Source organism: Stenella coeruleoalba (genome assembly GCF_951394435.1).
Source record: "Stenella coeruleoalba genome assembly, chromosome: X".
In the NCBI taxonomy this organism is placed as follows: Eukaryota; Metazoa; Chordata; class Mammalia; order Artiodactyla; family Delphinidae; genus Stenella; species Stenella coeruleoalba.
This window is the reverse complement of record NC_137152.1, coordinates 2134983-2162813: the sequence shown is the minus strand read 5'-3', so window position 1 is coordinate 2162813 and position 27831 is coordinate 2134983. Positions and strand designations below refer to the sequence as shown.

General features: G+C 49.7%; 1 protein-coding gene across 4 annotated transcripts in view; it reads left to right on the top strand.

The window, feature by feature from the left end:
* Window positions 1–27831, top strand: part of PRKX (protein kinase cAMP-dependent X-linked catalytic subunit) — an 87433-nt gene that overhangs the window by 19869 nt on the left and 39733 nt on the right. For all 4 annotated transcript variants that reach the window (XM_079909867.1, XM_079909865.1, XM_079909866.1 and 1 more), the window contains exon 2: window positions 15046–15214. In XM_079909867.1, coding sequence (XP_079765993.1) covers window positions 15046–15214 — 169 coding nt within the window. The remainder of the gene's footprint in view (window positions 1–15045; window positions 15215–27831) is intronic.

Sequence of the window (27831 nt, the reverse complement as noted above, 5' to 3'; positions counted from 1 at the left end):
CTGGGCGGCCCAGGGGTTAGGACTCGGTGCTCTCACTGCCGAGGGCTCGGGTTCGATCCCTGGTCGCAGAACGGGGATCCCCGCAAGCCGCACGGCGGGGCCAAAAAAAAAAAGTAAGGCTTGAGTAAGGAAACACAGGGATCCCTGGAGAACTCCACAGCTCTTGTGATGAGCACGGTGCCCAGAAAACCATCAGCGCTGTTGGAACAGTTTATTCAGTAAAGAGACGGAAGGCAGTGGTTGCCCTCTAAGGGTAACGTTCTCCTAATGCTCTCATGCTGAGGGTCCCAGCCTCACTCACACGTGGAAACTTGAGTTTCCTCTGAAGGCCCTCATTCTTAACAGGAAACAGCCACCAAACTCGCCTTGTTGGATAGGTTTACACAGTCTGAGACATCAAGATAGCAGAAGACTTGAGATCCCAGAGAAAGCCAATAATTCAGGGAACCTAAGAGAAGGTGAAAACAAGGGAACGTAAGGAATTTTGTTAAAAGTCTCACTTTGAGTCATTTTCAGAGAAGTTTGACAAGATACTGTATCCATCAACAAGAATAGGAAGTTCCAATAAGAGAGAAACAAAAGAGTTTCCAACAGGATGGCTGGATATTACAAAGGAGAATTTTCTAAAGTCCAAAGGGTGATCTGATCCATGCTTGTGACTGTAGTTATCATCCTGGAGCTGGTGGCCAAAGGCACAGCCGTCACCTGCACCTTGCTCTTGCGAGCTGCAGGGTGGTCTCCAAGGCAGACCCTGTTGGGTGGGTTTGTCTCTCTCTCCCCGACATCCAGGGGGCCCCTTATATTAATTTCCCGGGGCTCTTGTTACAAATCGTTACAAACCAGGTGACCTACAGAAACAGGAATCCATCCTCCCCCAGTCCTGGAGACCAGACGTCTGAGGTCAAGGTGTCCCAGGGCCGCGGTCCCTCCAGAGGCTCGGGGGGAGGGTCCTTCCTGCGTCTTCCAGCTTCTGGGGGCTCCAGGCGTCCCTGGACTTGTGGCCGCGTCCCTCCCGTCTCTGCCTTCCAGCTTCACAGGGCTTCTCCTCTGTGTTTGTGTCTCTCCTCTTCTGTGTCTTAGAAGGACCCTGTCATTAGATGTAGGGCCACCCTCCTCCAGGAGGACCTCATCTCAGACTCTTCACTTCATCACATCTGCAGAGACCCTGTTTCCAAATAACGTCCCATCCTAAGGTTCTGGGTGGACATGAATCTTTGGGGGCTCGATTGAACCCAGTAAGTACATCCCTGCTCCTCCAGACATCCGCAGGGTCCAACATGGAACTTGTCACCACCCTCCCCAAAACAGAACAACTCAGTGGGCCCTTTGGACACCTGCCAGGGTTTCCTGTCTTTTTTTTTTTTTCTTTCTTTCTTAGAGCATACACTGTATACTTTTAGAGTGAATTATGCATAAAAGTCTGTGCAAACAATAACATATACTACAATAACATTCTCAAAAGATCTTACTATATTTTAGCGTTGTTAAGTTATATAAAATACATCTTCATAAAAGTACAGGCTCTTTTTTCAAGTTTTAAATCACGACCTTCTCAGATGCCTCAGTGCTACCCTGTGGGCATCTCCTCCCTCCCTCTCCCAGCCCATCCCCTCCAGCCTCATGCAGGATCTGTTCTTTCGCTCCACACTAGTCTTTCGTCCTTCCTACCGGCTTCTGCAACCGCAGGGAAATCTCTGAAACAAAACGGAAAGCACGCCGAACTCAGAGGAGTCAGTCACTTCCCCCTGCCCGCCGCGTGAGTTCCTGTAATCTGTTGCCTAAAGAACGCAGTGGAAGGATTTCAGAATCCCTGCCTTCTCTTGCCCTGTTTCCTCCATCCTCACAAATCTCCATTGTCTCTGTGGCCTTTGCTATCCTTAATTTCCTTTTTTTTTTAATTTTTAATTATTTTATTTTAGTTTAGTTTTTTGGCTGCATTGGGTCTTCGTTGCTGCGTGCGGGCTTTCTCTAGTTGCGGCGAGTGGGGGCTACTCTTCCTTGCGGTACGCAGGCTTCTCATTGCGGTGGCTTCTCTTGTTGCGGAGCACGGACTCTAGGCGCAAGGGCTTCAGTAGTTGTGGCACGTGGGCTCTAGTTGTGGCACGTGGGCTCAGTAGTTGTGGTACATGGGCTCAGTAGTTGTGGCTCGCAGGCTCTAGAGCACAGGCTCAGTAGTTGTCGAGCACGGGCTTAGTTGCTCCGCGGCATGTGGGATCTTCCCGGATCAGGGCTCGAACCTGTGTCCCCTGCATTGGTAGGCAGATTCTTAGCCTCTGTGCCACCAGGGAAGTCCCACCCGTCCTTAACTTCAGTGAGCCTCTACTTTCCAGTCCGCCCCACCCTCCAATTTCCACTGGAAACTTCCCTTCCTCAAAAACGAACGTCTGTCCCGACCTTCACCCCAAGGTGAGGTCCATCCATATGTACCTCAGCACACCTGTGTCCTGAAGTCCTGCAGCCTTAGAAGCCCCTGAAACACAGATGAGCGCATCAGAGTCAGGATGGCTGTTGTCATTAACGTTTACTGTCAGCCTTTCCCGCACGATGGTAACAAAACTAAGATATCAGGGACCAGCGTTGTGTGGATTGTGGCTGTTTCTGAATCGTGCAGAGCGTCCAACACACAGCAATATTTCAGTAGTTTTTTTTTAATACTTATTTATCTGGTTGCACTGGGTCTTAGTTGCGGCTCGCGGGCTCCTTGGTTGCAGCGTGCGAACTCTTAGTTGTGGCATGCACGTGGCATCTAGTTCCCTGACCAGATATCGAACCTGGGCCCCCTGCAGTGGGAGTGCGGAGTCTTAAGCACTGCACCACCAGGGAAGTCCCAGACCCCGTTTTTGCTTAGAGAGCTAGGTGGTCTTCACAGCGTGGGCCACACAAACCATCTGTTGTCAGAGGTACAGCATTCTCTACATTTCCAGAGGGGCAAGTTGACACTTGACGCAGGAATTGAGCGTGAGCTGAGTTGCGGCACCTTGAAGGCTGTCCGGTATGACAGCTGCTGGCCACGTGAAAGACGATCAAAGCCAGTCGCCCAGCCTCTGGAGCCGCTGTGAGCTTGTGGCCACGGGTTGGACGGCACGGACGTAGACTGTTTCTGTCACCACAGAAAGTTCGACTGGGCTGTCTTGCTCCAAGTTGGTGCTTCTGAACGGGGGGCAATGCTGCCCCCAGTGGACACTTGGCAGAGTCTGGAGACATTATTGATGGTTACACCTGGGGGGATGGAGACCAGGGAAGCTGGGCCCAGCACGCCCCGCATCTGAGATTCATCCAGCCCCAGTGTCAGTAGTGGTGAGGCAGAGAAACTCTGCGTTGACATGAGAGACCCTGTCTGTCTGTCTGTCTGTCTATCAATCATCTATCCATCCACCTATCATTATTATATCTATGCACCATCTATCAAAACTATAAATCTTTCATCTATCCATATCTATCTACCCATCTGTCATCTACCACTCTACCTATTATCTATTTATCCATCTACTGTCTGTCTCTATTTCTCTATCATCTATCTACCATCTCTGTATTTCTCTATTACGTATGTATGTATCCATCTATTCCTATATCATCCATCCATTTATCATCTGTCTTCTGTATCTTTCTATCCATGTATCCATCCATCCATCCATTTATTACCTTTTTCTATCTAGCTGTCATCTGTCATCACTCTTACTTATCATCTACCACCTACCTATTATCTATCTTCTATCTGTCGTCCATCTGTCATCCATCTGTCTATACCAGTGGTCTTCAACCAAGGGGATTCTGCTCCTCGGGGGGACACTTGACAATGTCTGGAGGCATTTGGGGTGTCACACATGCGGGGGGGGTGTCTACTGACATGTGGCGGGTGGAGACCAGGGATCGTGCTCCACAGCCCACAGTGCCCAGCACACGCCCTCCCCCCCAACCCCCGAATTATCTAACCCAGAGTGTCAATTAAGCTGAGGGGCATTGTTCGTAACTTTGCGGGGTGCTATGACATCATCACATCCCACCCTGGATGCAGTACCAGGCTGTGACTTTTAACCTGCCCGGATGGTGTTGTCAGAATACAAAGGCCAGCCTTTGTGCTCCTGGGTGAAGAGTCACCCAACGCGGTTCCAGGTCCCTCACATCTGCTCCTGGGGAGCCCAGTGCAGGGCCAGGGATTCCAGGCGTTTCCTTGTGTTACATTCCTTAGCGTTGGGGTTGGTGTGAGGGACTTCCTGTGTTTCTTTTTTCTTGCGTGATTATACACTTTGTATCTTTCTTAAGAGAGAGTGTAGCTTAGTAATTAATCTGTAAATAGAAGAATTGTGTGTCTGAAATATCTGTTCTACAGGAGGGCTCTGTGAAAGGGAATGTGGCTTGACCCAGCAACATTTTGAGAGAACTGATTGTTTTTGTTTTTTTTAAATCTGTCTAGACTAGTGAACTCACAACTCTTACCCCTCCCACCCAGGGCTCAGCTGAATTGTGTCCAGTTTAATCAGCTGATCTTTGAAGGTTCCAAGTTTAAAAAAAAAAAAATCCTCAGAGCTTTATCCAAAGCACACATTTTTGGGGGTAAATTTTGCTTATTAAGAGATAATTCACAAACCGTAAAATTCACCCTTTCAAAGTGTACAGTTCCACAGTTCTAATTTTAATCTGAGTTAGCACACATTCTTTAATAAACACCTTCTAAAGGTTTTTTTTTTTCGCCTGTAAAACAGAAGTTTGTACTAGTTTGCAGCCGTAATTTCCAAAAGCCAACTTTGAAAAGGAGAACTGCAGGCTTGGGACACATGATGTCATGCATTGTAGTTTATAAGCTTTTCTGATGTTACCTTAAAGGGGGGAAACCTCAAAGAAAAGAACTGGGTTTTACAATGATACATTCTTTCATTATGGTGTAGTAATTATCTTGCAATAATTATATAATGTATGTTTATTGAATTGATCAGTTGAACATAGATTTAACTATCATGTACCTGAAACATTTCTACAGCTCACAGATTTAAAAAATGAAAATTATACATGGAAATGCATCCCTGTTTTTGGCCCCCATCTGCCTCCATCACCACATCCCCTAGCCAACTCCAGGTACCCAGCTTAGTATCTTGTATCTTTCTGCAGAAGCCCCTTTCAGGGACTTCCCTGGTGGTGCAGTGGTTGGGAGTCCACCTGCCAGTGCAGGGGGACGCGGGTTCGAGCCCTGATCCGGGAAGATCCCACATGCCGCGGAGCAACTAAGCCCGTGCGCCGCAACTACTGAGCCTGCGCTCTAGAGCCTGTGAGCCACAACTACTGAGCCCGCAGGCCACAACTACTGAAGCCCGTGTGGCTAGAGCCCGTGCTCCGCAACAAAAGAAGCCCCCTCAGTGAGAAGCCCGCGCATCGCAACTAAGCACAGTCCCCACTCGCCGCAACTAGACAAAGTCCGCGCGCAGCAACGAAGACCCAACGCGGCCATAAATAAATAAATTTATTTATTTTTTTAAAAAAAGTCTTTTCAACATAGAGGAGCACATATCACTATCAAGAGCGGACTGACGTTTTCTTCATATACTGCCTTCTTTCAGCCTCCTTAGAAATTATAGATCCTTTTTTCAATTGGTTTAAACATCTGCAAACTAATTTCACTTGTCTAAACAGTTGAGGAGATAAAACCTTTGCTCCCGTTGGGTGGAGGAGACAAGTGATTCCTGACACCTTGCAGGCGGGGTTCCAGTCAAAGGGGGTGACTGCTGATGACACTTGGGGTGCACGGGTGGTGGAAGGGAGTTGGAAGGGACCCCCGGATCCCCCCGGGTGGCCAGGTGACGCTGCTGAGGCTGAGGCTGCCTGCCGTGTCCCAGGCTCACCTCCGGGTCCGCTGAATTCTTCCCACGTCTGGGCATGCTAGCGCATTGGGGGTATGTCACCCTCTGTCTGGCCCCCATCTTGCAGAACGGCTGCATCAGAGGCCACGGCACGACGAGGCCGGGGGTGTGTGATCCTCAGGCAGCCTCGGCTCTGAAGCGTGGTCCACACCCCTCTGTAGCCCCTTGAGGGTCGCTGCGTCGCTCAGAAGTCTCCCAGTTGCAGCCCTTAATATTATATACATCCTGTGTTAGCCTCTGTACCTTAACCTACCTCGACCATATAGAAGTGTGAGGAAGAAGAGTGTTCCCTCGAAACCCAACGCAGAGCTCAACCCCCTGGCCCAGCAGGTGACACACAGGGTGTGGGGATTCTGCTCCCGCTGAGGGGACCTGGGTTGAAGCGCCTTTTCCGCCGCATCCTCTTTCCCAGCGCCACAGGGAAGAGATGCCGTGCTTTCTTGGAAGCGCTGCTCCTGTGGCATTTTTACCCACCCCCCCGCACTGGCCTGTCGGCTGTCTTTTCTCCTGCATTTCAGGGCAGGTTGGGTCTCCTCCACCCACACTCTCTGTCCCCTTGGCCATGCCTGGTTCTGTTTTGTTAGTATCTGGGATACACCAGTGCCAGGCACACTGAGCATCGTAACTTCAAGAGAGATCGCGGGTTACAGAGAGGTGGAGGGTGCAGGGGATGGGATGGCCGGTAAGGCAGGTCTTTAGAGATGGTTGGGTCACCTCTTTCTGAGCTCTGGTTCAGCTCCCTTCCTGCCAGTATAAACAGGTATGATTATGCTCTATATACAAGGGGCGGGTGCAGACTGTTTCAGGATGGGGTGGATACGTACTGAGAACTCTTGCAGTTGGTCTCTTTGTGATCCTGAGATGCTCCCCTGAAAAAGCTTTACCTCTAACAAACTTCTGGTTACCAGAGGGGATAGTGGGTCCTGGGAGGGAGAGATAAATTAGGAGTTTGGGATGAACAGGTACACACTACTATATATGAAATAGATAAACAACAAGGACCTACTGTAGAGCACAGGGAACTATACTCAATATCTTGTAATAACGTATAATGGAAAAGAATCTGAAAAAGAATATATATATATATATATATATATATATATATATATAAAGAACTGAATCACTTGCTGTAAACTGAAACTAACACAACATTGTAAATTACCTATAGTTCCATTAAAAAAAATAGCTTTCTCTGGACTTCCCTGGTGGTCCAGTGGTTAAGAATCCGCCTTCCAGTGCACGGGACGTGGGTTCGATCCTGGTTGGGGAACTAAGATCCCCCATGCCGCGGAGCAACTAAGCCCGCGCGCCACAACTACTGAGCCCTCGCACCACAACTAGAGAGAGGCCCGCACGCCGCAGCGAAGGAGCCCGCCGCATGCCGCAACTAAGACCCGACGCAGCCAAAAATAAAATAAGTAAAATAAATATTAAACAAAAAAAGGTTTCTCTGTATCAGACGGCTGTGGGAAGTGAGTTGAAATTAGTTGGCGTCCGGATCCCAGGAGTCTTCGGGAGTGAGGTTTCTTGACGTCAGAAGCTGGGTGACGGGTGTATTTAATCCTCTTCCCAGCTCTCTGTGCTTTAAGGTTTGATAGAGTGGTTTGGACTGTCCTAAGGTTGCGTCGGCTGTTACTAAATGAAGGTGGAGATTACAGGTAATTGTCAGGTGGACTGTGATGAGGTTTTGTCTCCTCTCTTGGAAATAGGCTTACAAAGCCCGTATCTATCTGTCATCTGTCTCTCCTTCGTCCATCTCTCCATTCTTTCTATCTGTCCACGTATCTGTGTATCCGTTCCTTCCTGTTTTTGACAGGGGTGGGGGGGGATACAGTCAGGTTAAGAAAAAGAAGGCAGGTGAGCTGGTACAGTCGGTCCTTCTCGACCGATGCCTTTAGCGAAGTGTCTCTGGTCGAACCGGAATCTATGGATTTCGGACACAGGGCTTCTTGAAGATGGTCTCGTGGGGCATAGGATCCTCCAGGGTGTACGACAGACGCGATTTTTTACAAGAACTTTTTATGATGAACTAGTTGAAGACGATTCATTCAGCAGTTGAAGACGCAGGAGAAGTTGTAGAATAGTCCACAGAGGGGAGTCCCCCTGAGTCCTCCTCCGGGACCCCCAGTGATAACATCCTCCGTAAACACAGGACGAAGTTAAAACCAAGACCTGGCTTTACAGAATCTCCCGAGTGGGCCTTCTTTGGGTAAGAGTGGAGGCAACTGAAAGACTTTCTGCACGAAATCTGAGCTTTGATTCTGGGTCCCTTGTAAGAAGGTAACACCCGGGAGGCCACCCTGGGATCTTTGGGTAAAGAATGGATTAGAAGGATGAAGCTGATGTCTTCCGTTGCTGGATTAGGCCCATAGATGTGAAAGACAGGCCTTGACATCTCAGACCCCCGAATCCATCCCCACAGCCGTGGTACCTCCTGTTCAGAACTGTTTCATCCCCAGCGTGGACCCAGAATGGAAAATGTGTGTGTGTGTTTAAGAATTGTTTGCATATTCAAATAAGTGCCCCTCCCTTGCTGTGTGGACGACATCATCCTATTTATTGATTTATTGTTTGAATTTTTTTTTTTTTTTTTTTTTTTTTTTGCGGTATGAGGACCTCTCACTGCTGTGGCCTCTCCCGTTGCGGAGCACAGGCTCTGGACGCGCAGGCTCAGCGGCCATGGCTCACGGGCCCAGCCGCTCTGCAGCACGTGGGATCTTCCCGGACCGCGGCACGAACCCGCGTCCCCTGCATCGGCAGGCGGACTCTCAACCACTGCGCCACCAGGGAAGCCCCTATTGTTTGAAATTTTTATGGGAGTACAGTTGATTTACAGTGTTGTGTTAGTTTCAGGTGTACAGCAGAGTGAATCTGTTATACATATACATATATCTTTTTCAGATTCTTTTCCCATATAGGCCATTACAGAGTACTGAGTAGAGTTCCCTGTGCTCTACAGTAGGACTTTAGTATTTATCTATTATATATATAGTAGTGTGTATGTGTCAATCCCAGTCTCCCCATTTATCCCTCCCCCCAGAGCTCATCCTGTGTAGAGCAGACCCTTCAAAGCATGAACTCAGTCATTTTTAGGGAACCAGTACTATTTCTGAATCTCTGAAACAGGAAGAAAAGAAAAGGTGATTTCTCGTCAGGTTAAAAACTGGTTCAGTTCCCTAATTTTCAACAGAACACAAGAAATACGGTTCTTATGTACAGGACTCCCTTTGCACATTTAACCAGGCTTTGCTAGTTTCTACCTTGGTGGAGTTTGTATCTTAATTCTGCTCCACGCGGTGTTACAATGATCTTGTTATTTCACGTTGTCTTTTCCTTTATTTGTGAAATAAATGTTCTCCTTAAACGTGTCCTCAAAGCGTTTGTTTCTACTCCTTTCATCATCAAAGCGTGGATACGTCCTTTCTTGTGGAGTCTTTTTTCCTTAAAGCACAAGACGGAAGCGTGTAACATAAAGTCACTGCCGATGGTCTCCACGATGTGAAGTCATAAAAAAGCAGTGTGTTTCTTAAAGGTTAAATTTTGTAAGGTATCTAGAAATAGATAGAGGGGTATTGCATATATCATTTGATTGCTGCAGTCTCAAGGATTAAAAAAACAGTCATTGGGAAGCCAGACTTCTGTGTCATAACGGTAAGCTTAAGTATGTGCCTTTTTCGCAGGAGACATTATGCGTATACACTTCTACAAAATCCTTTGTAAGAGGAGGAATCTTCTCACTTCCAGTAATTAAAACATGAAATGAAAATGCAGTTCATGAAAGGGAATGTGGAATTTGGCTGTCTCTCTGGCGAAACTGCCTGTGTCAGAGTCTCCAGGAGAAATTCCCTTTTCTGGCGGGGGCGTGTTCCTGGTGAGGACAGCCACGGGGCTTACCCCACCGGAGCAGAAACCCAGCAGTGTTTCCTTTGCCCAGAAAATGTTGCTGTTATTAGCTATCATCCTATTCTGTCTTGAAGCAGACTCCTGGTTTGCGTGCTTCTTTTTTTTTTTTTTTTTTTTGTGGTACGCGGGCCTCTCACTGCTGTGGCCTCTCCCGTTGCGGAGCACAGGCTCCGGACGCCCAGGCCCAGCGGCCATGACTCACGGGCCCAGCCGGTCCGCGGCATGTGGGATCTTCCCGGACCGGGGCACGAACCCGTGTCCCCTGCATCGGCAGGCGGACTCTCAACCACTGCGCCACCAGGGAAACCCTGCATGCTTCTTTTGATAAGCTTTTGGAAAGTTCATCACTTTTCCAGAACAGACCGGCTTTTCATTTTATGAATTCTAGAGTTTTCGTTGAGTATCTCCTCATCAACTATCTGGACAAAGACAGTTGAGTGTGGTGTCCTCAGTGCTGGCCCTTAAATTTCCCCAGATTTCCCAAACCACATCAGTGTATCAAAAGACTTGAGCAGATCCCTGTTGGGGTGTTTGAAAAACGTAAATTTTCATTTCCAGACGTGTTCTCAAACGGGAGGAAGATAAGTAAAAATCCTGTTAGGTTCTGTATGCAAAAACATGAACACATAGGATTAGGTGATTAGATAATAAGGATGCTAGAAGAATCGTTGCATTGCTTGGTTGAATTTGTACCCCTGGAGCTGCCGTAACAAATTACCACCAAACTAGGGAGCTTAAAACCATAGGCATTCATCCTCTCTGAATCCTGGACACCAGATGTCTGAAGTCAAGGTGTCCCAGGGCCGCGCTCCCTCCAGAGGCTCCAGGGGAGGGTCCTTCCCGCCTCTTCCAGCTTTTGGGGGCTCCAGGCGTCCCTGGACTTGCGGCCACATCCCTCCCGTCTCTGCCTCTGTCTTCCCGGGGCTTCTCCTCTGTGTCTGGGTCTCTCCTCTTCTGTCTCTTGGAAGGACCCTGTCATTGGATGTAGGGCCACCCTCATCCAGGAGGACCTCATCTCAGACCCTTCCCTTCATCACCTCTGCAAAGACCCTGTTTCCAAATAAGCTCCCGTTCCCAGGTTCCAGGGTTAGGAATTGAATCTGTCTCTTGTGGGACACAATTCAACCCTCAACTGGTGGGAGGAGGGTTAGAAAAACTGTGTGTAGGTGAGGCAAACAGGACCAGGCCCACTGTGGGTCCCCTCCCAGGACAGAGGTTGCGTAGGGTCCACATGGGCGATGTCGGTTTTCTGGTGTGTTGGTCCATTAGTGGATTTTTTCTGCAGAACGTGGTGCGGGAAAAGGGGGGAGACCAGAGGGGGATGGAGGGTGAAATCAGAGGGAGTGGCCTCCCTATCATTTCTGTCATTACCCCTGTGATCCCCATACCCCGAGATAAAACCCAGAGTGGTTTCCGTTTTCTCCTTTTGTAATTCCCTGGCATTCCACACTACTCCTACGGTCCCCATTCTGTGTGGATTTCCCCCCAAGTGTTTTCAGTTCCAGCAAACTTACAATGACCCACACGAACTTAAATCCTAGTAGCTTTGATTTTCCACCTGCTTCATTTACATTATGGGTTTTCAAAGACAAAATAAGGTGGTCGCTTTTTTTTAACCTGGCGTCTGCGGGGCAAAGGCTTTGCCATGGTCCCTGTGTGACCTCCCTCCTCTCGGGACCGTTTGTGGGTTTGGGGCTGAGGAAGACGGCAGGTCAGTCCCTCCTGACCCTGCGAAATGCATTTTCTGTGCTTTCCCACACCTCACTCTGCAGTTCTTTTTTTTTTTTTCCCCCTCTGTTGTGACTTCACAGTAAAGTGATACCTTGTGTTCAAGGTGACCCCTTTATTTATTTTTTAAATTTTTACTGGAGTGTAGTCGAGAAATAGGTTTGTTTGTTTTTTCCGCGTTTTTTTGAGATGTGTTTGATGTATAACGCTGTATTAGTTTTGGGTGTGCAACGCAATGACTGGATATTCGTATATATTGCAAACGGATCACCACAGTCTATCTAGTTAACATCCATCACCTCACATAGTTACACATTTTTTTCTCGCGATGAGAACTTTTAAGATCTACTCTCTTAGCAGCTTTCAAGTAAACAATACGGTGTTACTAACTGTAGTCACCATGCCATACTTGACATTCCCAGGACTTATTTATTTTGTAACTGTAACCTTCTACCTTTTAACTCCCTTCATCCATTCCCCCGATCGCTCACCCCTCACCTCTGGCGACCACCGTCGACTCTGTTTCTATGAGTTTGCCCTTTTTTAGATTCCTCATATATATGAGATCATACAGTGTGCGTTTTTCTCTGTTGGACTTACTTCACTTAGCCTAATGCTCTCGGGGCTCATCCGTGATGTCCCAAGTGGCAGGATTTCCTTCGTTTTTTAATTTTATTGGAGTATAGTTGATTATCACACTAAGTGAAGTAAGTTAGACAAAGATCGTATGCTGTCACTCATCTGTGGCATCCAATTAAAAATGATATAAATGAACTTACTTACAAAACAGAAACAGACTCACAGATTTCGAAAACAAACTTATGTTTACCAGAGGGGAAACGTGAGGGGGAGGAATCAGTCAGGAACCTGGGATTGACATACACATACTAGTATATATAAAATAGATCATCAACAAGGCTTTCCTTCATTTTTACGCTGAATAATATTCCATTTCGTCTCTTATTGGGCGGAGTGGGTCATGTAACCATCCTTACCTGCAGCAAAGCTAAAAGGGGGACTTTTCTACTTTCCAACGGGAGATCTGGAGAGCTGGGGATGTATATTGGAGAGCCTGCCAACACCGATCAGAAAAGATGTTTGTCCTTTTTCTTTCTACTGCAATAACGACTTCATACCAGCACCGTTGAATGTTGGTTTGGTCTTTAGCGCGTTAAAGCCGGTCACCTTAAAAATTACAGCATGCTGGTTTCATCCGCCGTCAACAAGACGGTTTCCCTGTATCATCCTGTAATCTGCCTGTGGTGCCGAGGGAGTTCCCCCATCTCTGCACTGCAGGCACTCTGCTTTGAGCTCTCAGTGTTTACAGCACCCACAGCTCAGAGCAAAGCTTAAAAGATGTGGCAGGCAGAAAGGTACAAAAATTAAAAAAAAATCTGTTGAGTCACAGCCGTGTTGTCTTTCTTTTCATCGTTAGAATTTTAGCGTGTGGCGAGACGGTTGATAACGTCGATCTAGTCATCTACCTGTTCTATCAGAGAGATGAAAACAGTATGAGTCCAGACGGGTTCATTTGTTTGCGGTGGGTTCACAGAGCAAGTCGAAGGCACAACTTGCACTAGATGCCATGCCAGTGTCCTCAGTTCCCGTTCCTGCGCCCTTTGCCAAGCGATCTCCTGAAAACACCTCGACTGTGTCCATTCACTCGCCTCGGGGCCCTTCCCCTACTTGCCTCTCTGTGAACCTGCTTGCGCAGAACTTTGTCAACGCTGCCTCACTGTGACACAATTCTGTTTCTACTTCTGAATCATCTTTTGATGAGGACGGACTTTTAAAACCTGTACTGGGGCTCATCATTGGCTTTTTCTGGCAGTTTCTTTCCTTCATGTGTGTCCATCGCTTTCTACTTGTGCAGTAATAAAATAGTCACGATTGGGAACTTGCTTTAAAAGCCAAGGTGACGTAGCCATGTCCCTCACCCCAGCTGCGTAAGCCAGTAGAGGCACTTACGTATTTTGCAGCTTGAGAATTTCAATTTGTAGAAGAGGCCCTCCCCCCAAGTGCGTTGCTTAGGTGTAACTTTGTTTTCCTCTCCATGTTACCATGTGCCGTAAATGGCGTTCCCAACTCTGTGAAAGAGGAGAAGGTGGCTGCGTGGTTGCGTTGAAGGTCTTTTTCGTCTTCGAGCCATCCCTGAATTCCTTTCTTCCTGCTTTCTCATCATGTTGATGGCCATTTTTCCAGCCAGGGAGCCCCAATTCGTTGGCCGTTTTCCACACCTCCTTCCCCTGGGAGAGCCCTTCCTCTGCGTTATTTCTTCGATAAACGGGGGCGGAAAGGACAGCCGTCTTGGGTAAGCTTCCAGAGGGTCACACATGCAGATGTCACTTTTCTGCCCCCAACTTTACCTTTTCTCTGGCCGTAGATAAAATGCCTTCGGAGCTTTAATCTCAGAGGTGCCCTAAGTGATTGCCGGCCTGGGGGAGGGGTAGCAGCTGGACCCCACCCCACAGTGAGGCTCAGAGGATGAAGAAGGGCTGGTGGGAGACCACAGAGGAGGAGACATTGGGTTGACAGTGTCACAGCCTATGGTACACAGGAGGGTTTGATTTCCTTTTACATTTATGCTGTTGATTTCCTTTCATGTTTGCACTTTTTAAATTTTTCTCTCTGTGAGTATCTGCATCACTTGGTTCTAACCCCTGGCAAGTGTTCACAGAAACACTGAGTGCGTTTAGCTGGCATTAATGGCTTAAAGGAAGCAGCTTGTGAGGAGGGGTGTGTCACACTTAGCCTTTTCTGTTTTGTTTTGTTTTAACAGGACGGTGGCAATCACCAACACGTGTACTAGAGTTTTGAGTTCATTAGCCTCTCATACAGTGCTTTGTGGGATAAAGAGGAACCAGGCAGGGATACTCACAAGTTTTCATGGAAAGAGTCATCTTCTGATTTTTTATTTTTTAATCCAATTTTTTAAATTGAAGTATAGTTAATTCGCAATGTTGTGTTAGCTTCAGGGGCACAGCAGAGTGATGCGGTTATATATATGCTTATCTATTCTTTTTCAGATTCTTTCCTATCATAGGTTATTATAAGGTGTTGAGTAGAGTTTCCTGTGCTCTACAGTAGGTCCTTGTTGTTCACCTGTTTTATATATAGTAGTGTGTCTCTGCTAATCCCAAACTCCTAATTTATCTCTCCCCACCCCCTGCTATCCCCTCCGGTAACCGTAAGTTTATTTTCTGTCTTGTCTTGATTTAGAAAACCTAAAGAAAAAGACACGTCGAAGGAATGTATTTAGCATCCTTTTCCATTCTGCCTTTCCCTGTGTGTGTGTGTGTGTGTGTGTGCGCGTTTCCTCTGGGATGACTCATTTGCAGAAAGCATGGCTAGTCGCCCCTATTAAAGAACAATTCGGGGGCGAGTGATCCTGTGTGTGTGTCGGTTCAGTTGACCGTTCCAGACAGGTGCCCGTCACCCAGCCCTCGCACCAGTTGTATCGCCCATTACTGAGTTGTCCGAGCCCCCAGGTTGTCTTGAGGTCGGGGTGCTGGTCTCCCGTCCTGGGGGCCGTGGCTGCTGACACCGCGTCTCCCCACTGCAGGTACGGGGACGTTCGGTCGCGTGCAGCTGGTCCGCGAGAAGCAGAGCACACGTTTCTTCGCCCTGAAGGTCATGAGTATCCCGGACGTCATCCGCCTGAAGCAGGAACAGCACGTGCACAACGAGAAATCCGTGCTGAAGGAAGTCAGCCACCCGTTCCTGGTCAAGCTGTGAGTCCCCTTCGCCGGGTCCCCACCCTCCCGGCCCCCAGGTGGATTCTCCTGCGGGAGGTGGGATGGGGTGCGGTCACAGCGGGTCACCCTCTGCTGAGACATCTCAGCTCCCGGTCTCGCGGAGAAAGGCGCCGTTCCCACGAGTGCCTGCCAGGGTGGCACGCCTGGCGCTGCCCCCCCTGCACCAGCCGCGTGTCCACAGGGCCACCTGGGGCCCGCCAGAGGCTCTGTCCCCTCCTCCCACCCCCAGCCCCCTGGACAGCTGGTCCAGTCGGTCTTCCTGGGACCTCAGTCACCTGCTCACCTCTGCTCACTCACATCGTTCCTTGGGTTTCTAGCTGGCCGTTCAGTGGCCCCATGTCGATGCCTCATAGAACCTTCCAGTTGAAGGTGCCCGATGTGGACCAAATGGATCCCTCTTTCTGCCACGCTCTTTGCTGGCGGAGGGTAGGGCCGTTTCCCACTCAGGGGCCTCAGGTGTGGGCGTCCACAGAGGGCTCTCCGTCCCCATCCCCGGGGGCCTGCCCCTTCCGCCGCCTTCCTCACGCCCCTTCGCAGCCCCCGACCCCTCCCAGCCCAGCCTGGTGTGGGCCCCCCTCTCTGGCCTGAGTGCCCAGCTGTTCTTGGCCTCCCAGACTTGCCTCTTTCAAGGCGTTCATTGCTTTAACTACAGCCGTAGTGATCCCTTCACCCGCACGGCCCTCTGATGACCTGCGTCTCTGCTGACACATCCTCAGGGAATGACCCCAGGGGCTCAGTGGCCTAGAAACGGCTCATCCCGGGCTCTGTCTCTGCCTCTGGCTCTTTTCAGACGCTCTTGCCTCCATCCCAGGAAAGTGACCTGCAGGAGGAGGTGGGAGGTACCATCCATGTTGTCACCGCAGGGCCACCCGCCCCCCCATGGTGCCCCCTTCATCTGCCTCTCCCCACCCCCTACCTCTCCCACCTCACCCTCACCTGCCTTTCTTCTGTGATACACCTGCCTGTACACAGAGACAGGCGCCTGCACCCTGCTCTTGGAGCACCTTGCCTGTGCCCCAGTGCAGGGAGATAACACCTGCCGGCTCACAGCCACCGGAGCAACGTCCCCAGGGCCCGAAACAGCGTGTCACTCGGAGCAGGGACAGGCGGCGTGTTTGACGGGTGACAGAAGGGAAGCAGCTGACTTCTTGTCTTACTTTCCTTTTATGAAGCCCAGTGGCCGTGCTGGGCCAGCGTGGACGGGTCAGTAGAGTCTCATGCTGTTGAGTCATTAAAATCGAAACAGAAAAAGAACTTAGCCGGTGCAGCAGAGCCACCAGCCCTCCCTGTTCAGGTCTGAGTCTCCTCTTCGCTGGGAGGTGGTGGGGAGATGGGTAGAAAATCTCATGCGTGTACATCTTCTTCTGGAAAGAAGAAAAGCTTCTACTTCTGGTGTCTCTTCTAGAAACTGAAATAGTGATTCTGGATGACGACTTCAGTTGGCTAGGGTGTTCAGTACACGTTCTGTACAGGAGATGTGGACTCCTTCATCTGTTGCCAAGTCATTCTCAGGTGATTTGGGAGAACGATCTTGGGCTTTTACCAAATACAGGAAGTCTCAAGCCAGGACCCCAGGGTGTGTCCCCGAGGGTGCTTTGTGGCTGAGTTTTCCCAGGAAGACGGGGCACCTGGCCGCTGGGTTCCGGTTTGCTCTGGAAACCAAGTGGCGTGATCGGTTACGTGTCTGCAGTGACATTAGGAGAACACGGAAGAGAAGCAGGTGGAACTGATGGTGAAAACGAAAAGTCTGCGACATGGGTGTCGAGAAGACACAAGTTTGGAGAAGAGGGAAGAAGCCAGTGGGAGGAGTGCTTCCCAGGGCTGTGCGTGGGTGGCGGGCATGCTGCCCGGCGGCTGGCGGGGTTGCTGAGGTCACCTCAACGCGTATGTTCTGGGACCAGGCACGTCCCCCTGGAAACATTAGGGTGATGCTATAGGGAACCTTGGAGGATGGCTTCCATTCTGGGAACTCCACCTTGCTGTGGGTTGAATTGTGTGTTGTGTCCTCCCTCTCCTGCAAAAGATACGTTGATGTCCTGACCCCCAGTACCCGTGAATGTGACCTTATTTGGAAGTTGGGTCTTTGTAGGTGTCATCAAGATGGAGGTCGAGGTCCTATAGGAGTAAGGTGGGTTCTCCATCCGATGTGATGGGTGCCCTCGTACCAAGCGGAGACGACACACAGAGACACACAGAGAGAAGGCCACGTGAAGACAGAGGTGGAGATCGGGGGTGATGCGGCCGTAAGCCGAGGAGCCCCAGGGATTGCTGGCAACCCCCAGAAGCTATGGAAGAAGCTAGGACGGATCCTTCCCTGGAGATTCTAGAAGGAACCACCAACACCCTGATCTTGCACTTCTGGCCTCCAGAACTATGACAGGATGCATTTCTGTTGTTTAAGCCACCCAGTTTGTGGTCTTCTGTTACGGCAGCCCCAGCAAAGTACCACACACCCCGTCGTCTCCTGGAGTGGGCACCAGCCTAGGGGATGGGCTCTGGGGGTGCTTTCTAACTACCTCAGAGGAGTCCCCAGGATAGAATCCTTGAGCTTTGGGAAGTTAAAAGGGAATAGGGAAGAGGAGGACCGTGAAGAACAGAGCTTTAGTCAAACAACTCTGCTTCCTTGACTCCTGGACAGCTAATCAGGCGGCCTCCTCATCAGGTTGGGTAGACTGCCGAATCCAGAGGGACGCAGACTGTGTATTCCGACGTTCCGTGCTTTTGGATAAGTACCTGAATTGTTTCCATCACAAAGGCTGTAAGCCCTAGTTTCAGTGGGATGGAATTTGACCCCAGGTTATCTGAATCGGGTTTTCTCTAATTTTGAAGAGTGTGATCTCTCTGCACTGCGGTGGCTCTGTAATCTGACAGTCTCTTTGCTACCTTGATATTCCTGTTGCCGCACAGCTCACTGGGTGCCGGCACACCTCAACGCAGTCTTTTTATATGTCAGGTCCAACTGTGCTACGGCCAACAGGCAGGAACTTTTCCTGGTCCTTTAGTCCGCAAGGCTGTCCTCTGCATGTCTGTGTCCTGGCCTCGTCTTCCTATAAGGACCCCAGCCCTACGGGATCAGGACCCAGCCTAGTGACCTCATTTCACGTTCATCCCCTTTTTAAAGACCCCATCTCTAAATCCAGCCACATGCTGAGGTCCTGGGGGTTAGGACTTCAGCATAGAGATTTTGGGGTGGACACTACTACTTAGTGACTTGCTAAGTGCAGGTCTTTCAGTGCACAGGGGTCTTACTATAAAGTACTTGTAGCCTTTGGAAGTTTTCTCTGCTTTATCATTTGAGGGACCTGGCGGTGTTTGAAAACTGGGATTGAATTGATCCAGGGTCAGCAGACTCTAGAGGTGCCCCACACGTAATGGGGAGAGCGCTGTCTCTGACCAGCCCCGCGAACGGGGGGAGTAGGGTGCCCAGGGCCACTGGATGGGGCACCAGATTTAGTGGGAAGAGACCACGAGGGAAGCAGGTACCGAATCCCCCCAGCTGTGCAGTTTCTCTTGGAAATGAGTTGCTTCTCCCAACATCTGCCTTTCATACCATCCAGAAGTGTTGAGTGAGCCTTACTCATGTTCCCGTGAAGCCACATGGAATACCGATGACCCCGGGTATCACGCCGAACAAAGACTCAAGTTTCAACTTCCACGTGAACGGTTTGGCACGTTCGCCCACGGTGTCATTAGCGTGCGGTATTTGAAGTGCTACTGGTTGCGTTGTTGAAAGTCGGCCAGGACGTTCATTACGTCCACATCAGAGAACGCATTCTGTTCTGGGATAAAGCCATCCTGAAGGCCGGTTCAGCCAGCGTAGAGATAATTTCAGAAGAGCTGACAAACTCAGTGTAGAAGGATTGTGTTACAGTCAAGGTGTCCCGGGGAGGAAGGCTTGTGTCCCGCCCCTAGACCAGGACCCTGTGTCTGCTCCCTGCCCTTTGTGCGTCTAGAAATCGCTGGCATCTTAGAGTTGGTGGGATCTAAGGACAGGCATTCTCACCTGGGCGCCACTGACATTGGGGACGGGAAATTCTTTGTGGTGGCGGCTCTTCTGTGTAGCAGAGGAGGTCTAGCAGCATCCCTGGTGTCTACCCACTCGATGCCAGGAGCACACTCCCTCCGTGGTGTGATGGCAAAAAATGTCTTTAGACGTTGACAGAAAATGTCCCAGGGAGTGAAATAGTCCTGATTACAGACCACTGCCTAGATAGATAGATAGATAGATAGATAGATAGATAGATAGATAGATAGATAGATAGAAAGAATGCGTGGATGGATGGATGGAAGGAAGAAAGGAAGACAGGATGAATAGGCAGGTGATATAGAAATAGATAGTGAGATAAATAGATCGATAGGTAGATATTTGGGTAGATGGATGGGTGGGTGGATGGATGGATGGATACACAGATGGTAGACAAATGATTAGATAGGTTGACGGATGGATGGATGGGTTGAATGATGGATGGAAGGTTGGTTGATAACACCGGTGATAGGGGCACACACAGAGACTAGGTGGTGTGGGTGCATTCTCACTTTCCTGTCCCAGCCCCTGCACGTGGAGTTCCCTCATTTCGTCTTGGTGATGAGCCTGTGGACCCAATAACAGTCCCAGTGCCGTGTCGCTCATTGCGCAGCAGAAGACCCAGCTAGCCAGCCATGTTTCATTGGCTTTCCGCTACAGATCTGGGTATGAAAGAACTCAGAGGTCCATCACCCATGGGGCACATCCTTCTCATTATTGGCGAAATGACAGCTTGGATCTCCACGTAGAGGAACTTGGGTCTTAGTCTGGAGAGGACGAGCCCATAGCCTAAAGGAAAGGTCTTTCTTCCTGCCCACAGACTTGAGTCTCGTGTGATCTCCATGGCACATGGACGGGTAGTTAGTAAAACTGTTCCTTGGCTTTTCTGGTAGTTAAGGAGGAAAGAACACCCTGTTCTGACTTCCCTTGACCCCTCTGCACTTGAGTTTCAGAAGCAAAAGTCCAGAAATAGCTCTCCTTCCTCTTTCACCGCCTGCAAGGGACGGCCGTGACAGAAGGAACACGGCCACTTCCCAATTCCTTGTTCTGTGCTTTGTCCGAACGTAACAAAATGTCCATTTTGAATTTTGGGGGGTCTGGCAAGGTGGATGCTTATAAAAGGGAGGTTTGAATTCTCCTGATGGAGGGAAACTGTGACGTTCCCGATGAGGCTCTGGTAGATGCCAGCGTGGTTGGTAAGGACGGAATCGTCAGCCCTTTGGGGCCAGAGGTCCTAAGGCGCTGAGGGTGCTGCAGCAGAATCTCGCAGAAGGAGAAGGCATTTGGTGGCTGACAGGTGGGGGGAATGCTTGGTGCAGGGGCCACGGGTCAGCCAGGAGGCTGGGACATGGGGAGGGATCTGAGTCCGCCTTGGACGCAAGGCTGGACGTGGCGGGGAGCTCCAGCATTGATGCTGGTGTGTAACTCAGGAGCGGGGGTAGGAGATGGGAACGGGCCCCCAGGGCACTTCTGGGGAGGTTAGATGGGCACCTCGGAGGGTGCGCTTCCTGTGCGTTCAGCTGGGGACTTGGGTGCGAGAACGGAGCACGAGGTCACCCCGTCCCCGCCTTCCACAGCGGTGTACTGGCCTGGCACATGCCTGGGAAGTTGGATGGGAGAGACAGCGTTCCAGGTGGGGCAGTTTCCAGGGAGCCATCTGGAAAGAGAGAGAGAGCGAACGGTCGTCCTTGGGAAGGCATCAGCCACCGAGCGTTGGGACCCCTGGGGTCCACAACAGGGGGAGCCTGGGCTGGGGACGGGGAAACAAGTTCAGGTCCCCTCGACGGGGCGGGCGGGGGGCACTGGTTACCATGGAGCCGGTTCGGAAACTGGAAGGGATGTTCCAGAACCTCAGATTGCGCCGGGCGATGGGGCTCAAGAAAGGGTGACGTGAGTGGCTTTCTGTTTTCTCCTTTTGAATGGCAGAGTCCAGCTTTACGGCAGCATCTGGAGAAATTGTGACCAACTTTAAAGTTAGGTGTCTCCAGCTAGATGAGGCTGACTTTTAAGTTGATTAAAATGCCACAAGGGAGGTGCTCACTGCGGACTTTGCAAATAAAAGACAATAATCAAAGGTGGAAAGTGCTTCTTTGCGCTCAGAGCTGACGTCTCTGCCAGTGTGTTCCTACTCATTGTCAATGACAGCCACTTTTTTTTTTTTGCTGTTTATGGAATAATTGATTAATATGTTCTCTCCAATGCATTTTTTCAATTTTAATTTTTTAATCGTGGTAAAATGTACCTCACATAAAATTGACCATCTTGACTTTTTTTTTTTAAACATCTTTATTGGAGTATAATTGCTTTAGAGTGATGTGTTAGTTTCTGCTTTATAACAAAGTGAACCAGCCATACATATACATATATCTCCATACCTCTTCCCTCTTGCCTCTCCCTCCCTCCCACCCTCCCTATCCCACCCCTCTAGGTGGTCACAAAGCACCAAGCTGATCTCCCTGTGCTATGCGGCTGCTTCCCACTAGCTATCTATTTTACATTTGGTAGTGTATATATATGTCCTTGCCTCTCTCTCACTTTGTCCCAGCTTACCCTTCCCCCTCCCCGTGTCCTCAAGTCCAGTCTCTACATCTGTGTCTTTATTCCTGTCCTGCCCCTAGGTTCTTCAGAACCTTTTTTTTTTTTTTAGATTCCATATATATGTGTGAGCATACGGTATTTGTTTTTCTCTTTCTGACTTACTTCACTCTGTATGACGGACTCTAGGTCCATCCACCTCACTGCAACTAACTTAACTTCGTTTCTTTTTATGGCCGAGTAATATTACATTGTATACATGTGCCACGTCTTCTTTATCCATTCGTCTGCCATCTTGACCATTTTTAAGTGTATAATTCAGTGACATTAAGTCCATCCACATCGTGCAGCCATCCCAACCATCATCTCCAGAACCTTTTCATCTTGCAAAGTTGGAACTCATGGTGCCCATGAAACACTGCGTCCCCCTCCCCCTCCCCCAGCCCCACCATCTACTTTCTGATGAGTGTGACAACCCTAGGGACCTCCTCTGAGTGGAATCCCACACTGTGTGTCCTTTTGGGTCTGGCTTCTCTCACCAAGCATCATGTTCTCAAGGCCTGTCCACATTGTAGCCTGTATCACAATGTCCTTCCTTTTTCATGGCTGAGTAATATTCCACTGTGTGACTGGAACACATTTGTTTATATGCATCATGCATCCAGGGACACTTGGTCTGCCTCCACCTCTTGGCTGTTGTAATGCTGCTGTGAACACAGGTGTACAGGCGTCTCAGTCCCAGCCTCAACTCCTTGAGTGCATTTTCGACATCTCTTTCTCTTTCCTGCCCGTGGAGAGTGCTTAAGCATTTTCTCTTCTCCTCTCTGCTTTTCTTTCTTTTTTCTTTTTTTCCCTCAGCTTGCCTCATTCCCTTTTCTTTCCTCCTTTGTCCCTCCATCATCACCAGGTCGCCACGTGGACAGTTTGGTCTGACGCCTTCTGTCCTTCTCCCCGCGCTTAAAGAGCTCTGTGCGCGTGCGCACACACATGCGGAGTGTGGCATGCTCACAGCATACTATTTTTTTTGCCTCTCACTGTTTTGAACTCTGCTTCGTAGAGATCCCTCCTGGGCATTTTGGGTGGACGCTTTCCAGGAGGCCGGGCAGGCGTGAGGGCGTACAGAAAGGGAGGGAGGTCTCTTAGCTTTTCCTTGGAGAGAGGCTGGGCCATGGGCCATGCAAGGTAGAGGTGGGAGGATCAGGGAGCGGACGTGGTATAGGGGACGGACGTGTGTGAACGTGTGCACGTGCTCCCAACGTCATGCACTGTAGTCACACTTGCTGCACACTAGACACTCTGGACTCCTAAGCTCAGCTTCTCACTCACACCTGCTCCTTCCAAGCTAGACTCATCCACCCACCTGGCGCCTGGTCCCTTCTGCCCGGATGTCTCTGCAGGCAGTTCAGGGTCCTCATGTTGGAAAAGAATTCTTGACCTTCCTCTTTGCCCCACACCTCCAATCAGTTCCTCCTTTGGACTCCCCCCAAATGGCCCTTCCAGCTCCTGGGTCCCCTCCCCACCCCCCCACCCCCCGGGCACTGTTTTTGATTTCCTGTTCTTTGCTGCTGTGTTCACTCTGACCAGGGCTTCTGCCCTTTCCTCTTCCTTTTTTTTAACTCTTTGAACTATAGTTGATTTACAATATTGTGCTCGTTTCATGTGTACAGCAAAGTGATTCAGTTTTATATATTTATATAAAACTTTTTTCCTATTCTTTTCCATTATAGATTATTATAAGCTATTGAGCACAGTTCCCTGTGCTGTACAGTAGGTCCTTGTTGGTTATTTTATATATAGTGGTGTGTATATGTTAACCCCAAACCCCTAGTTTTTAAGCCCTCCCCCCGCTTCCCCTTGGGTGACCGTAAGTTTGTTTTCTGTGTCAGTGAGTCTACTGCTGTTGTGTAAGTAAGTTCGTTTGTATCATATTTTAGATTCCGCGTCTAAGTGACATCATATGGCATGTGTCTTTCTCTTTCTGGCTCACTTCGCTCATTATGATAATCTCTAGGTCCATCCATGCTTCTGTGTCTGTGAGTCTGTTTCTGTTTTGTACGTAGATGCAGTCCTGTTACTTGTTAGGTTTCACATAGGAGTGATACTGTATAACGTTTGTCTTTCTCTGTCTGACTGACCTCACGTAGCGTGATCATCTCCAGGTCCATCCATGCCGCTGCAGGCTGCATTGTTTCATTCCTTTTCATGGCTCAGTGGTATTGCACTGTGTATACACGTCCCACGTCTTCTTTATCCAGTCCTCTGCCGATGGACACTTCTGCTGCTTCCATGTCTTGGCTGTAGTGACTGCTGCTTCTGTGCACACAGGGGTGCATGGATCTTTTCGAGTTAGAGTTTTCATCTTTTCCAGACCTGCCCTTTCCTCTTGTAAGTCACATCTCCAAAGTCCGTCCACCTTTGTTCATCTGGGTCCCCTCTCTTTCTTCTCAGTCACCTCCCCAGGGCTTATCCACTCTTGATTGGAGACGGGGGCTTCTTTCTGACATGAAAACCCAACTGTCATCCTTTGTTTTCCAGTCCCGTCAATGACTTTCCTTCCTGCCGTCAACAAAATGCAGACTCCCTACGGTGCATCCACAGCTCTAGGGTTTGACGGGTGCCTCAGTTTCCAACTTCCCTGTATGTCTGTCCCCAGCCTCCTTCGACCACAGATACACCTGGGCAACCCTTCCCATCTTGCTGGGACACACACCCCCTTCTGTGTTCGGTGTTTAGAGCTGGTTCCCCTGCTTCCCACAAGGCTCATGACAGGCCAAACGGGAGATGCCCTTTCCAGTGTGTCCAAGATAGGACATTGCCAGGTTTGAAGTGGGTCCTTTGTTTGGTTTTTTTTAAGATTTCTTTTTTTTTTTTTTTTTGATGTGGACCATTTTTTAAGTCGTTATTGAGTTTGTGACAATATTGCTTCTGCTTTATGTGTTTTGGTGTTTCGGCTGTGAGGCATGTGGGATCTTAGTTTCCCCGACCAGGACTCGAACCCGCACCCCCTGCACTGGAAGGCGAAGTCTCAACCACTGGACCACCAGGGAAGTCCCCGAAGTGGGTCCTTGTCCAGATGTATCCACTAAACAGAGAAAACCAGTGGGTGGTGAGGTCAATAAAGACGGGCGATCATGAGTTACTGGAGATGCTGCTTGGTGATGCTAACCGTGGGTCCCACGCCTTTTAGATCCACTACATGCGTGCTTTTCTCGTAGCGACGTGATAAACCTTGCTTTTGGCCCTCGAACTTCTATTTTTTTTATAGACTCGGTCCTGCAGTTGATGAGAATGACGGGATGAACAGATTAGCTCCTGCAGTTCATCCCGCTTCTGATTCTCTAAACTCAAGAGTTGAATTCCTCTGTGGTCACGTGGACTGCCTCCTGTCAGCCACAAGCACCAAGCAATGACTGTAACTGTTCTTGGAATCGTGATGTCAGGAACTGTTTGAATATTTGTTTACTTCCGATCGTTAATAATACCCAACTCTTTACAACTTCTTTCCATACAAGAAACCTCTTAACTGGTGGAGCTTTGAAGCAAAGATGTATCGGAGGAATTTCTTTTCTTCCTTTCGATAATGTATCTGATTTTCGTGATTTGGAGGAGGAAAGTGGCGTCAGGGCCCTCAGGACTTTTGTTTGTTTTATAGCCGTAAGTTCTATTCGTTATGGGGGCCTTTATTTGAAAAGTATTGCTTCTTAAGCAAGCTGATGACGGATCACTTCTGCGTGTGATCTACAAAGGCAAAAATGACTTACCCGCTTAATATACGGTGGCTTTCGTAGGTATGGCGGTTGGTTGAAGGTTTGTTTGATTTCATTAGATATTTGTGGAACGAACATCTTCATCCAGCTTGGTCGGTCGGTGTAGTTCTCCCCACTCGATCCCTTGTTTGTGACATTTGAGATTGTGATACGGTGATTTACCCTAGGAAATATTTATTTGGTCTTCTTCTCAGTTCCTGGCACAGAGTTCCTAAAACCCTTGCAATTTCCTAAGTGTCGAGAGCCATAAAGGTGTCTTGGAAAGCCCCCGGGTCACCTGTGGCTGGGGGCTGGTTATAGGGGAACCAACCCTTAGAGGGTTGGAACTGTCAGTCCCACCCTGACCTTGGGAAGCGGAGGGGGGCTGGAGGTTGAGTTCACTTCCCAGTGACCAGTGAGTTCATCAGACCTACGTAATGAAGCCTCTATAAAACCCCAAGAAGGTAGGGTTCAGAGAGCTTCCGTGTCGGTGAACATGTAGAGATTTGGGGAGAGTGCAGCCTGCCCCCTCCCCAAATCTCACCCTCTGCATTGGTCCCATCTGGCTGTTCCTGAGTTAGCTCCTCTTATAATAAACAGGCGATCTAGCGCGTAAACGTTCCTGACTTCTGTGAGCCGTTCTAGCAGATGAAACCCAAGGAGAGGTCGTGGCAACCTTCCACCTGCAGCCGGTCGGTCAGAAGCACAGGTGGCCCCCTGGACTTGCCGTTGGGGTCTTGTGGGACTGAGCCCTTACCCCGTGGGGTCTGATGCTACCTCTGGGTGCATAGTACCAGAACTGAGTTGAATTCTAGGACACCCAGCTGGTATCCGAGAAGGGCTTGACGTGTGAGGAATTGGGAGCCGGATAACAGACACTTCACCCTCAGTTGCTTCCTGTGTCGGTTGACCTACCCGTGGATGAAACTGCAGTTCTCCTGGAGCCCAGGGGACGGAAAGAGAGACTGTGACCCCGGCCTCCTTCCCGAATCACCTGGTGTCCAGCCACGCTATTTTTGGGGACTGACGCACTCCACCTACTTGCTCAACCCTGAAAGTCGTCTCATTCCTCGCTCCTAACCCCATCTGGGTTCTGTCCTCACCTCGCCACGTTGTTCATTATCTGATGCTCCTGAGACTTGAGATGAGTTTGCCTTGGAACCTTGTGATCCATTGTTTGCCGGAGCTGGGAATACGTCAGGGCAGCTTCTTAGCCTGGTAGTGGGTCTGTGGGAGCAGTTACAGAAGTTACGCAAAGAGTGAGTTGCCTAGCAGCTCCCTGATGCCCTCCAGGTGCGTGCGTGCGCGTGCGTGCGTGCGTGCGTGCGTGCGTGCATTGGAGCAGCAGGGAGATAGGCTTATATATATATTTCTCCTACCTTTTCAACCCAATTCACAGCCGTAGAAAATGGTCGTGCCCTTGCTTAGATATTATTGACTGTTTCACGTCTTCTTAAGGGCTCAGTTCGGCCCCGAAATCGCAGAATACCAGGCCTTCCCAGATGAGTGCTAGCTAGATTGGCCATCCGCCCTGCCCCAGAGAAATTCAGCAAGTCACCAGTTTACGTAGAGGTTCGGTGTACAAGTTCACCAGTCAGGTGTCAGGATCCTACAACAGCGGTCCCCAAGCTTTTTGGCCCCGGGGGCCGGTTTTGTGGAAGACAGTTTTTCCACGGAAGGTGTGTGTCTATGGTGGGCTTCAGGTGGTAATGAGAGCGGTGGGGGGGCGGGGCGGAACGGCGGCTCATCGCCTGCTGTGCGACCCAGTTCCTAACTGGACGCGGACCAGTACCGTGGCCTGGGGGTTGGGGACCCCTGCCCTAGAACACATCTCCCCGTCAGAACCGCAAAGCCCTTGCTGGGTTCTAAGCTCGCCCGCAAAACACAGCGAGGCTGTCATGCGTTTGGGGTACCGTGCGCTTCTATGCAAGCGTCACGGCACGGAACGTCCTTGCCATACACGTAGGTATGTGGACCGGAGAAGGAGGGCGGGCGGCCCAAAGATAACGACTCATCTCGATTTTAAATGATGGAAGGAGGATGGGCGTCTGCTCAGACGATTTCTCCAGAAAGCCATGTCGGGGAGGAAGACATTTTCCTTATCCTTCCAGGCTCTTCTGGCTGGTCTGAGAATGAAATGGACGTGAGACAGATGAACAGGAGAAAGTCACACGAAAGTTGAATCCCCTGGACACACGGGAGAGACCCAGGAAAACGGAGTCACTCACAAACATGGTCCAAACCCTCATCTTAAATGCTATCATCTTCAGCTAAAGACAAAAGAGCCT